This window comes from Synchiropus splendidus, chromosome 1 (assembly GCF_027744825.2).
Source record: "Synchiropus splendidus isolate RoL2022-P1 chromosome 1, RoL_Sspl_1.0, whole genome shotgun sequence".
NCBI lineage: Eukaryota > Metazoa > Chordata > Actinopteri > Syngnathiformes > Callionymidae > Synchiropus > Synchiropus splendidus.
In genome coordinates this window covers 18,567,616-18,579,647 of record NC_071334.1, presented here as the reverse complement: position 1 = coordinate 18,579,647, position 12,032 = coordinate 18,567,616, and the positions used below count along the sequence as shown (strand labels likewise).

Here is a 12,032-nt window from a genome sequence, read left to right as displayed (position 1 = left end):
CTCTTGCCACAAGGCTGCGGTACAACTGTGAATCACTTTTTGAAATCACCATTTCACAACCGTAGAGTAAGGATTCATGTCCACGGACTCTCTCTGTCTGAGCCTACTGCTAATATACATGATGAGGAGTTGGAACATCCAACTTGCGACCGGGATCAGTTCCGACCAACCGGTCATAATTCGGATTGGACATGAATCAAAGGCCATTCAAAATAGCTGGCGTGAGGGTTAAAGGTACTACTGTAGTGGTGGATGGCTGTGTGAGAGTGAGATGGTGGGATACTGTGCTGCCGTAACTGTCGTACGCGATGCCGGGCTGCTACGTGCTGCTACTAAGCATTGCTGGCCGTGGTCGCAGGTATGGGTGTACGTAAGTCGAGCAGGTCGCAAGTCGGATGTTACTTGTATTGTATTAATGATGGAAGATGATTTGGATCTGTGCTTCACCCTGAAAAATCCTCTATGTTTTGGTATTAAACTCAATTCACGGTATGAAATGACAATCTAGTAGTTACAAGGGCAGAATGTGTTTGACTAGATAACAGCATTCAAGCAAACATCCACTTGGATTGGGTTTTAATTTGACGGGAAGAATCAGAAAGGCGGCGAGAATGACGGTTGGCAGCAGATGGCAGTGTGGATTTTTTTTCTTCTCATCCCGCATGACGCTCATCAATCCTTCAGCGCTCTGTCGTTTCTTCCTGGACCCCGGCTGAGTGAACGTAGACTCTGAGTTCATTAAACCAGATGAGGCACAGAGAGACGGAGGACAACAGCTTCAAGTGGTTCCTTATTTTGGCAGCGTTAATAGAGGCCAGGAAAAGCTTTGAAACATTGGCTCGGCATGAATGGAGGCATGCTGTGTGTTGTTGAGGAACTACCTGTGCTTCCTGCCACCTCTGAAGATTAGACTTCAGTGTCTCACACCTACATGTGCGCAAAAACATGGATCATGTGGATGTTTAAATCTCTTCGGTTTGGTGCTCACAATGTCTAAGTAGCATTTATGCAGTCGAGGAAATGAGTGAAGGGCTGAGCAGCAGTGCAGCCCACAGGGGAGAGTGCAACACTGTTGCATGCTCGCTTGTTTAGTTGCTGCGGCCTGCCGTGTCACAAATAAAAAACTGACACGTACACGCACACACATGCAATACATGAGCCTCCACACATTCACAGTGGCTCAGCCTTTGCTTCATTAGTGGGATCAATTAGCTTGTAATTAAAATCAGGGCCAGAACAAGCTTCCGCAACAAGTGTCCTAGTTAGACAGGAAGGCTGTGAGTGAAGAGCGCGGAAGTTCATATATTTTTTTATGTGCAACACAGCTATTGTTGGGTGCTTATTTGGTCAGGTGGACAAAGAAAAAGGGAAAAAAAAACATAAAAGTAAGACTGGATTCTAAATGCCCTTATTCCCAGTACTATGCTCTTCTTATGCGTGATGCAGTTGTTTTTTCCTTGTATGTGTGTGGGTATCCTAGGTTATTGTTTAATTCAACATCAAGCTCAGAATCAACCCTCGCAGCCATATCACGACTCTCAACTCTCTTCTGTAGCTGAGCTTCTGGGCGAGAAACGTTTCTGATCTTCAGGAGATTGGTCTGTTGGTCGTCAGTTTATAGCGCTGTTTTGCCACACAAACATCAACAACTAAAAGATTCAGACTTACCCCAACCCAAGGTTACTTTAAGCTGGATTCAAACCTGTGACCGTCTTGCTGCAGCACAATGACGACGGAACCTTGTCGATTACGTGGGCCTCGGCCTGTTTTCATACAGTACAAGCTGGCAACACAAGCTGAATTCTGACTGGATAAAAACTCTAACCTAGAAAAACAACACTGGGATATACTATAACATGAATACTGGATCAATCCTTAGTTGCGGCGGTGCTGCAGCGGTCATTGGGCAAGAGGCAAGAATACAACATGGACATGTCGCTGATCCGTTGCAGGGTACTCAAACCATTCACACAAACACACACACACAAACTGGGGCAATTTTAGAGTGTCCAACTAGTCCAACTAGTGTCCACACTAATGTCCACACTGGTGAGCATGCAGGGAGTACCCAGAGAAAACCAATGCAGGCACAGGGAGAACATGCAGACCCAACCCAGAAAGGTCCCGAGCTGGATTTGAACCCTGAAGCTTCTAGCTGAGAGGCAGCAGTGCTAACCATTGCCATTGTGCCTCTCTGGTCGATAATATCAAATTAGTCTGAAATATCAAAGTGGAAAAGAATGTGATGAAATAGTGCTCAGTCAGTCTTCTGTCTCTCTAGTTGATGCATCTTTTATTGGGATTCATCTTCCAGTGCGTTTGAAGTGAGCCTGACATCTCACTCATCTGATAAACACTTGCTGAGAGAGCACTGAAAACATTTGATTTGAAAGCAAATCCAACAAAGAGCTCTTTTCAAGTGTTCCACTCTTTAAATAACAACTTTTATCTATGTTGTCATTGGCAAAAATGTCAAATTTTACACAGTCCTGTGGGTGTGACCATCACTGTCGATCTCGTATAATGATTTAGATGCAAATGGGTCTGGCAGAATTAAACATGATGCTAACAGGGGGAAGTTGTTGTGCAGACAGAACAAGAAGAAGCTTCTTCATTCTCGGTCATGGTCTCATCTCAGAAACTACTGCACTCTGATTCTGTCTCCTCTTGGTCTCGGCCTTGCTGCATTCTGAATCAAGACAAGTCAAGGCCACAGTTGTGATTCTTTTTTTTTTATTTGTATTTTTTAATTCCAAATGTGTGACATGAAAGAGGCAGAATGGAGCCATTTAAGTCCTTTGTCTTGTCAAACTGCCACCTACATAACCTGGAATGGACCTTGTTTATCACCGGAGAAGAGCTCAAGCTTCTGGCTGTGAGTGCCCACTAGCTGGGAATTCAATTTCCTCCGCTTATCACAGAGTGGTGGACATGCATTGCTTTTCCTTCCGTTCATTTTGTAAACAGAACTCGGACATGGACCAACATATTTCAATAAACTAAAGGGTTGATGGGCTAAGAAGAATTTGTTTTTGGTGGTGTTCTGTTGCTACATCTGGATTTATGATGACAAAAAGACTAATGTGTCCTCAGTCTTGGTCTCGCCACCTCAAAGTCTTGGTCATGCCAGGCTCTCAGTTATGTGTTTTACTATACTGTAAACATATGTGAATAAACTCAAGTTATTTTAACGCTGATGAAGTTTGAGATTTAAGATCCTGAAGCTAAAAGGTTGCGGTTGCTGGTGGCAATGCTTAGGGCTTCCCTGAAGGCCTCATCGTACTGTACCTGTCATCTATCCGCTGTGTGTGTGTGTGTCAGTAGGATTCCGTCTGTCATAACACTCTAATCCTGAGTGACATTTATCCAATCGAGGACTTGCTCATTCATCCATCCATCACGTTCAATTCCTCCTCTCCATCCTTGATGTCCTTCCCTCTCTCTCTACTGCTTCTCATTCCACCAAACTCTGCATTTCAATTGCCAACACACACACACACACAGTACAATAGACACAGTATTATTATCATGCGAGTGTAAGTGTGGACAAGCCTTGACAGATGCAACAGAAGATTCTTTCACCACGAGTGTTTGAAGCTCAGTGGGGCCACGGCTATTATAGACATTTAATTAGAGCTAGCACATACTCACTCACAGATGAGCAAACAGGCGCACGCTGTCGTGCACCGATACACACACACACGAGACAGAAGCCTTTAATTGAACAAGCAAAAGGCAATAATGCAGCGCTCTCAGCAGGAGTGATAACCTAGGTCACAGTCAACTTTCATCCTTTTATTCGTCTCTCTCGCTCCCTCTCTCTCTGTGCCTGTGTCTCTGTCTCACTTTCCCTCCATGGCTCTCGTTGTTTCTCCCCCTGGTGTGCTAAATAAGTGTAGTTACTCCAGTGTTGATTGATGCAGATGTGGAGAGCGGCTTTTAAATGTCAGGCACAAATGAAAAGTGCTGTGGCAGCGTGACCGAATGCTCACACTTTTACACAGTCAATACGGCCGATTGATTGCTGATAAATATATACACGGGCAGTATTTGGGTAAATTATTGCGCTTAAAAGCGGGGAATATATTTGTTAGTACTTTTAAATAAAACATCTGTTATTTCCTGTTCTGTACTATGTCATTTGTTCCTTTTATGATACACATTATTCTTCACATGTGCAGTCTTGAGACAAAAGCGGGGCTAAATGTTTTGGCAGCCTTGGACGTTCTTTATTAGGCTTTGTGGAGCAGAGCTATTACTGCAGAGTCGCCCTGGGAATCCTGTTTATTCTCCCTTAATGAGGCTAAACAGTCCTTAAATACTGTCTCACCTCCAACACTCTGTGTCAGAGTTATTAAATTCAGGTGATGCAAATGAAGTGTTTGAAAGTGTTTGCGTGTGTGCCAGTCTGCCAGGTGGCTCCTTCTGGAGTGTCACCTGGCAGAAAGCTTTCATCTGAGCGTCGTCCATGTGAGGAGGAACATCGTCTTAGTTATACGTTTTTGGAAACATCATAGGTTTATATGTATGTACATATACATTTTGGGTGCTTAGTATTGCTGTGAGGTTGTAAGGTGACTCCAGCTATCAAGGCTTTATGAGTAAGGGAAGGATGGAGCGCTGGGGCCTCAAGTCATGAGGACTCTGCATCAGTCTGCTGGAGGAAAGATTGAGCTGAGCTTTAAGGTAAAACACAATTTTTTTTTCAATTAATCAATTAATCGACCCGTATCTATTTTCCTGCGGATGGCCCCACATCGATTCATAAAATGCCCAATATTGATTTCTGAATATGTTTTTTTCCACTGCATGTAGAAATTCTTGTAGTTTGAACCAGGACGTACAGTGAACACAGATATTATTATATATAACTGCCAAGTTAGAGGTTTCTTCTTCTATTCTACTCCCAAATTTAAGCAAAGTTGGTATAAATTGAGTGAAAATATCCCGACCCAAATTGAAGTAAATAATAGTAAATATTATAATGGTGAATTGGATCAAATCTGGCCCTTGTGAATTCATTAGGACACGGTCACACACTAAGGACGACTGACCACAGTACGCTCCCATGTTGTGACATGACTGTGGTGGGGAGCTCGCAAAATGCAGTGTATACAGCCCAAACTCGCTCATGCACTGAGGCTGCCCACCATATGATAAGTGCAATGTAGAGAAACACTCTGCACATGTGCTCGCTCTTGTAATTTGAGCTTTATCCAGACTATTGCGTACAGTTATGCTTTCATCCTTACAACATTTCGGCCATTTTGTTTTCGTTTAAAAATGTTCAGTGGCCACATTTTCTGTTCATCAGCAATTTAATGGCATATGTTGAATAGAACCTACTACATGAGGAGTTTGTTCCAACCTGCGAGCAAACACATATAGATTAAACTGGTGTCAGGTGTCACCTGAAACAAACAGCCGAGTCACCTGAGTGGTGAGAAGGAGTCCTTTTGATGGGTGGCAACATCTCTGCTGGTTTGACACCTGTGTACTACAGAGCTGGGTCTCCAGTATGTGCCATTGGTTTGGGAGCGATAGAACAATGCTGACTTGGAAAGTAGCAGCCTCTTACCCGTATATAACACAGCCAGTTAAGGCAGTTTTAGCATCTTGTAAGTCAGGAATCTTCTCTTGGGAGTTGCACACCGTGGGCCAATATTGTCTTGGTATTCATCCGTCTGAGTGGGTTGAAGTGGCGAATGGCGAATGGAATCAATCCGGTTCATCACTGCAGTAAAGCCGTATGAGTCATCTTCCCTTCATGTTTTCCCCTTGTCTCATTTACATCAGTGCATATTTCCGCATTATCTTGCTTTAATAATTCCATCTGTTGTTTATGTGATCACCCATTGTGTGGAGGCATCAGCGGAGGAGGTGTGTGAGCTCTCCATCACTCGTGACTCTGACCTTCCTCAGCCACGCAGCTATAGAGAAGGCACCTAATGCCTCCATATATTACCTGACTGTGCTGCATAGTCATTACACTGCTGACTGTTTCTCCTGCAGTGTCTCACTCACATAAACAGTAAAAGACTTTTAAGTATGGTTAAAATGTTGATGCTGTATGGGTCAGAGAGAGAAAGTGTTTTGGTAGATGAGGGTCTATTCTCGACGATGTATAGTGTGTGACAAGGACCGTGGCCGGGTTGCTTCACAAGATAACATAGAAACTCACACACTTGAGAGCAAGGTCAACACACAAGGGCTGGCGCCGACATTCACAGACACATGTCCACAACGTCCGGCAATCTCTCGCACAATGGAGGGGGCGAGTGAGGGAGGAGCTCTGAAGAGATAAGAGCGAAATGCCATGGCATTAGTTCAACAAAGAAATGTTTTAGAGGACATCTGTCACAGTTTGGATTCTAATCCTCAGAACTTTATTGATTCACGTGTCTGAGCATATTGACTAGTGTCATTCATATGTTCCTGTGGTCCAGGTGCGACTGAGCAGCATAACAAGGTGATGCTAACAACCAGACTTAGCTTTGACCTGCACTGCTTTTTTCTACGCAATGTGATTGATGAGCTTCTGTTAGAAGCTCTCGCTGGAGGATCCTTGACTGAAATCCGTGTGGGTGTGTGTCTGCAGGGCAGGATCGCAGCGAGGCCACTCTCATCAGACGTTTTCGCGGTGATGGCGTCCGATACAAGGCCAAGCTCATTGGCCTGGACGAGGTCACAGCAGCCCGGGGAGATAAACTCTGCCAGGACTCGATGATGAAGCTCAAGGTAAGATTTACTTCCTGACTCAAAGTAAGCGGAAAAAGAAGTTGTCTGGAGTGAAACTGGCTTTTGGTCCGGTCCACGCGTTCACAGGGAATATGAACGAAAAACATTAAACTGTCAAGATTTTCGATGGGTTGTGCTTATGCACATTTTCCAATGTAAATGATTCAAATCATGGAGAGTGTCGTGCGGACAACAATATTGTTTTATACACACAGACATCGGTATATATTTTGTGAAACTTCATGGTAGCATGATGGAGCTCTTGCGGAATTTGAGGAACACCAAACTAAACCATGTGTGTGATCTCTCTCTCATAAGTTTGTGTCGCCAAAGACTCAATTCACTGATATCATTGTCGTCTTTCAGCCAACTTAACCAAATGGATACCTTAACTGATTAAAATGGACTCAGTTATTTTGAATTCCTTTGTATGTGTCAGCCATTTGAATAATGAAGGACTATGACTACAGGTGCATTGAGGAGCCATGTATCTTAGTTCACTGTCTCACTACGTTATGATCTTTTTCTGTCAACAAGTGGATGCTGCAGGTCTTCTGTTTTCCCCTCATGCTTCACCTTATTGTTTTGACAGATGAAGCAGCGTGGGGGTAGACATTGTGTTCCTCGTCCTGTTTTGGATTGTACATTTTGTCAGTGATGTGTGTAACTCATAAGAAGTGACTCACTAAAATCATTGTTTATTTCTGTAGATAGCGACGAAACAATCATTCAATGTTACTGATTCTGCTTCAGTGTCTCATTTGATCGTCGCGACTAAGGCAATGCCTGTTTCCCGGAGGAACATGAAGGCTTAAACAGAGATTCAGAAAATCTACTTTCACCACGTCATTGATTTGATCAGGTTACACTGAAATGTTTTATCTCTGATAGTTCTTCTATTATACAAGGGCTGCATTAATTCGACATAATGGGAAATGTGAAAAATGAATGGATCCTTCCTCTTCACAACATTTTTAAAACTCTAAACTGACATGAAGATGTAAACTGAAGTCTTGAATAAGAGTTCTGAATTATTATATTTTCACACCTCACCATTTATTACTGTTTTTCTGCCGGCGAATAAGTGTAACATTCAATGCACTCGTGCTTTTATGTGACATAAACATCCAGACCAACCTTTTATCTAAAATGTACTCATTTCCTGTGAAAAAGGAACTATTTCTCTCGCCCCTCCTTTGTGAACTCATCACAGAAGCTACATACTTTTTCTCAACAAATAGTTACACTACCTTCACCAGATGTTGACCACGGCTGTTATTGCTATAACATTTGAATTGTTTTAACCTCACCAACTGTTCTGTAGTACTTAGAGGTTTGCGTAGCTGGTGACGCATGTGCTGGTGAAAGGGCTCACCGATTGTGGGGGGCTACTGCAGAAGCGCCTGGGCTACTGTAATTACAGTTATATGAGCCCAGGTCATTTCCTCAATATTCGCACTAATTTGATGGTGACCGTTTTGTGACGGATAGTGCGGGTGAACTGGGAACGTCTGGAGGACGAAGCTGTAAGAGGAGCATTTAACTCACACCTCCAGGAAGCTTTTTTACGCATCCCTGTGGAGGTTGGGGACATCAAGCATGAGTGGTCGGTGTTCAAAACCGCCATGGCTGAAGCTTCAGTTGCGAGTTGTGGCCTGAAGGCTATCGGTGCCTCAAGAGGCGGCAACCCAAGGACATCTTGGTGGATACCAGAGGTCAGGGAAACCAGCCAACTGAAGGAGTCGTATCGAGACCTAATGTCTTGTGCGACTCCTGAGGCAGTTGCAAGGTACCGTCATATACCGATCAATCTTCATCCCGACCCTCACCTACGGTCATGAGCTTTGGGTCATGACCAAGAGAGCAAGGTCCTGGATACAAGCAGCTGAAATGGGTTTTCTCTGAAGGGTGGCAGGGGTCTCCCTTAGAGATAGGGTGAGAAGTTCTGTCACTCGGGAGAGGCTCCGAGTAGAGCCGATGCTTCTCCACATTGAGAGGAGTCAGTTGAGGTGGTTCGGACATCTCAACAGGATGCCGTCTGGACGCCTCCCTTTGGAGGTGTTCTAGACACGTCCAGCTGGGAGGAGACAGAAATAAGCCTCCTCGCTCGGTCAAGGCACCATGTTTGTGATGTTGCAGAAGCGGACAAGGCCTCTTCGAGTGAGCCCTCTGCTGACTACTTCCGGAACGTCACACAATTTATTTTTCATTCCCCAGATAGACCAGGATAGATACAGGAGGGAGGAATATAATATAATATAATCGCCATATGGATAAGGGAGGATCCGGGTGAATGTCTCATTTACAAGGACAGGAACAATTAGAAGGTGAGGGAGACAGATGGGCGAGTTAACACACCAAAAAGGGAGAATGAGAAAGAATATCGGGCTCCAGAGATAAGATTTTAATATACAGACATCTGTTTTATTAAACAGGATGATTGTCTTGATACAAACCTGTCAGGTGCTCAGCTTATTTATTATTGATTGTCCTTCAGCCAATCTCTTCTGACCATATTTAAACTGATAAAAAAAAACAACCCTTTGTTTTTACGCGAAGGAAAGCGGATCCATCTGAGGGGTAGAGGGGTGAGGAGACGGACAGCTCATTGATCAAACAGCTTCCCACCTCCTCATTTATTCAGACAGGAAATCCATCAACTGCTTTTCTCTGATCTCTCCACCTCTTCCCTCGTGCTGCTCCACCCTTCTCTACCAGTCGCTCGCTGCTGCCGTTTTTTTTTTTCTTCTCCAGCGTACTCGCCTATGCTAATGTCGCAAAGGTCAACTTGAACGGGAATGTATGACCTTTCATTCTCATCATATATTTATAAATCATTAATATGTCAGGCTTATTCACGAATAATTAAGGTCAAATTTAAGTTCTAATCCCTCTTGCTTTACTAAAACTTTTAAAAACATCCTGCATAGGTAGATGGATCTGTTCGATCTATAAATGTGGATAAACTTACACTCAGTGGTTTCAGTGATACATACTTGTCTGGGGTCAGTGAGAATTGTGGATTCTCATGAGACAACAGGCATAAATGCATTGATATTATTGCTAAAGTGTAATATGGCTGTTAAATTTGAAATGAAAGCATCCGTATTTGTGCCTGTAGCATGCCTCCAAAACATTTTCACTGAATTTCCCTTTAGAGCCTAAGAGGGAAGCAGGAGGTCCGTCCACCAAAAGATCTCTCAAATTTGTCAGAACTTAACTACTCACCATTACTTATTACTCATTACTAACATTAAAGGACAAGGTGGAATTTGATTCCTTTCATGGGTCTTGGGTCAACCACATAATCATTTAAAATGAACATATTACCCAGTTATCTATCAGATTTTTTTTTTTGAGACAATTTTGCTTATATTTCATTCTCTTTCATTTTATCATCGACACATGAAGCGTGGGCATCTGAGTCACTCACATGTTTCCAGTTTTTTCCATTCATGAGTGTGTCAGAATACTTGGTTTTAGTAGCTCTTTTCCAGTGATATACTGCATTCCAAGTTCTTTCCCACTGATCAAATGTCTTGGTGCATTTCCGAAGGTCCATCTGAAATGGACAGACTGTGGAAACGCTTGGTCAGAAGTGAGCAGCCGGGTGGAATAAAACCATTTTCCTTCACAAATGACGACTATAACTGGAACCTCTTCCTGTGAGAACCTACACAAATGGATCCAGTCTCATGAGTGTGTGCTCTGATCTACAGGGTATAGCTGCAGCGGCGCGCTCGAAAGGCGACCACAAGCAGAAGGTGTTTCTCACCGTTTCTTTTGGTGGGATCAAGATCTTTGACGAGAAGACGGGGGTAAGCTCTGATCATGTGTGTTCCTTGTGTGCCTGGTTGTGCTTATGTGAAGGCTTGAATGCGATATGTGTTGTGTTTTCTGTGTTAATGAGCCATCTCCATTTGAAGCGGGGATCCCCAGGGAAATCACATGGTCTGAATTGAAACCTGAAGACCAGGCCCTAAATGGACTAACAGCAGTTTTATTTTTCAAGATGAAGCCCTTTCCATCACGTCAATCTGTTTGCTAGTTGTTGGCTGTTCACTTTTTTTGTGTGAAGAAACACAATTTCCCCGTCTTGTGAGATTTAAGATCTGGGCATGAAGTCAATCTTCCAGTGGATCAACGTAGTGAATATGACTTCAACCACACCATGTCCAGTCTGACCTGTTCATGCACTTAAAGTGCATTTATTTGTCATTCATTTTTCGATTCCTCTGTGCCAGATGTCAGCTGACTTTCATTTAGCCGGAAGTATTTTCTTGTGAGACATGAGGCAGGCTATCTCGCCATGGACTCTACCCTCTTTGTGTACGTTTCCTTCAGATGCTGTACTTTTCTCCCACTTTTCGCAAACACTAATTAGAGACTCTAAATTGCAATTACATTTGAAGTGCCCTGGGAGTCTGTGACCCCTTTGGCAGAATCTTTTGCAGTTGAAGATTCTAATCTTCAACTTTAGTTCATCATGTCAACCAGTTTTGGAAATACTGACTCGTTTTAAACCAGTTATTTGAAGGTATATTATATATTTTTATTATATGTATTTTTATGTATCTATATATTTTCTAGGGGTGGGATTCAATAAAAAAAATGTAATCTAGTTATTTAGTGAATTTGTGATTAATTAATGTCAATGAATTGCAGTTTGCAAATGATGGACCCATACATACATTTAAACAACAAAATGTTGCTTATTTGACAATGGCACAATAAATCACAATGGTGGCTTTTATAGAACCTTATTTAAACTAAAGCTCTCTTAATGTCTTGGAAATAAAGTCCAAGTAACGTATTCTCAGCGGATTCCTCCATGTTTGTTGTTGTTGTTATCATCCTCGCTGCGATGTGTCTTGTGCATCAGTGTGAGCAGTGGACCAGGAACTCCTGCACTGACAGAGGTTCCCTGTTGTCTGGAGAGCAAACTCTTCAATTAAATTGCATTAAATTAAATATTTTAACGTTTTTTTTGTTGTAATTAATTAATCTAACTAAGCTAATTGTTCTAATTCTTGGTTGCCATCTGAGAACAGAACGCTTTGATTCAAATGGTGCAACTTCAACTCAATATTAAAAGAAAGCTTCACTCAGTGCTTAACTAAATGAAAAATGACTCCAAAGCTGCTCTTTAAACATGAGTACTCATCACATACAGAAGCAGAACACAAACCTGGATCTCATGTGAGGCATCCGGTCCACCAAATGCACTTTTCCTATCGGTGTAGAGAGATTGTGAATTCCGATGTTTACTGCTGCTGCAGACACGAGTTGAAGTG

At 42.8% G+C, this 12,032-nt stretch overlaps 1 protein-coding gene across 8 annotated transcripts in view; it reads left to right on the top strand.

Moving 5' to 3' along the window:
- dab1a (DAB adaptor protein 1a) overlaps nucleotides 1-12,032 on the top strand; it is a 78,914-nt gene that overhangs the window by 40,809 nt on the left and 26,073 nt on the right. For all 8 annotated transcript variants that reach the window (XM_053878227.1, XM_053878192.1, XM_053878219.1 and 5 more), the window contains exons 3-4: nucleotides 6,599-6,738; nucleotides 10,458-10,556. In XM_053878227.1, the coding sequence (XP_053734202.1) occupies nucleotides 6,599-6,738; nucleotides 10,458-10,556 (239 nt within the window). The remainder of the gene's footprint in view (nucleotides 1-6,598; nucleotides 6,739-10,457; nucleotides 10,557-12,032) is intronic.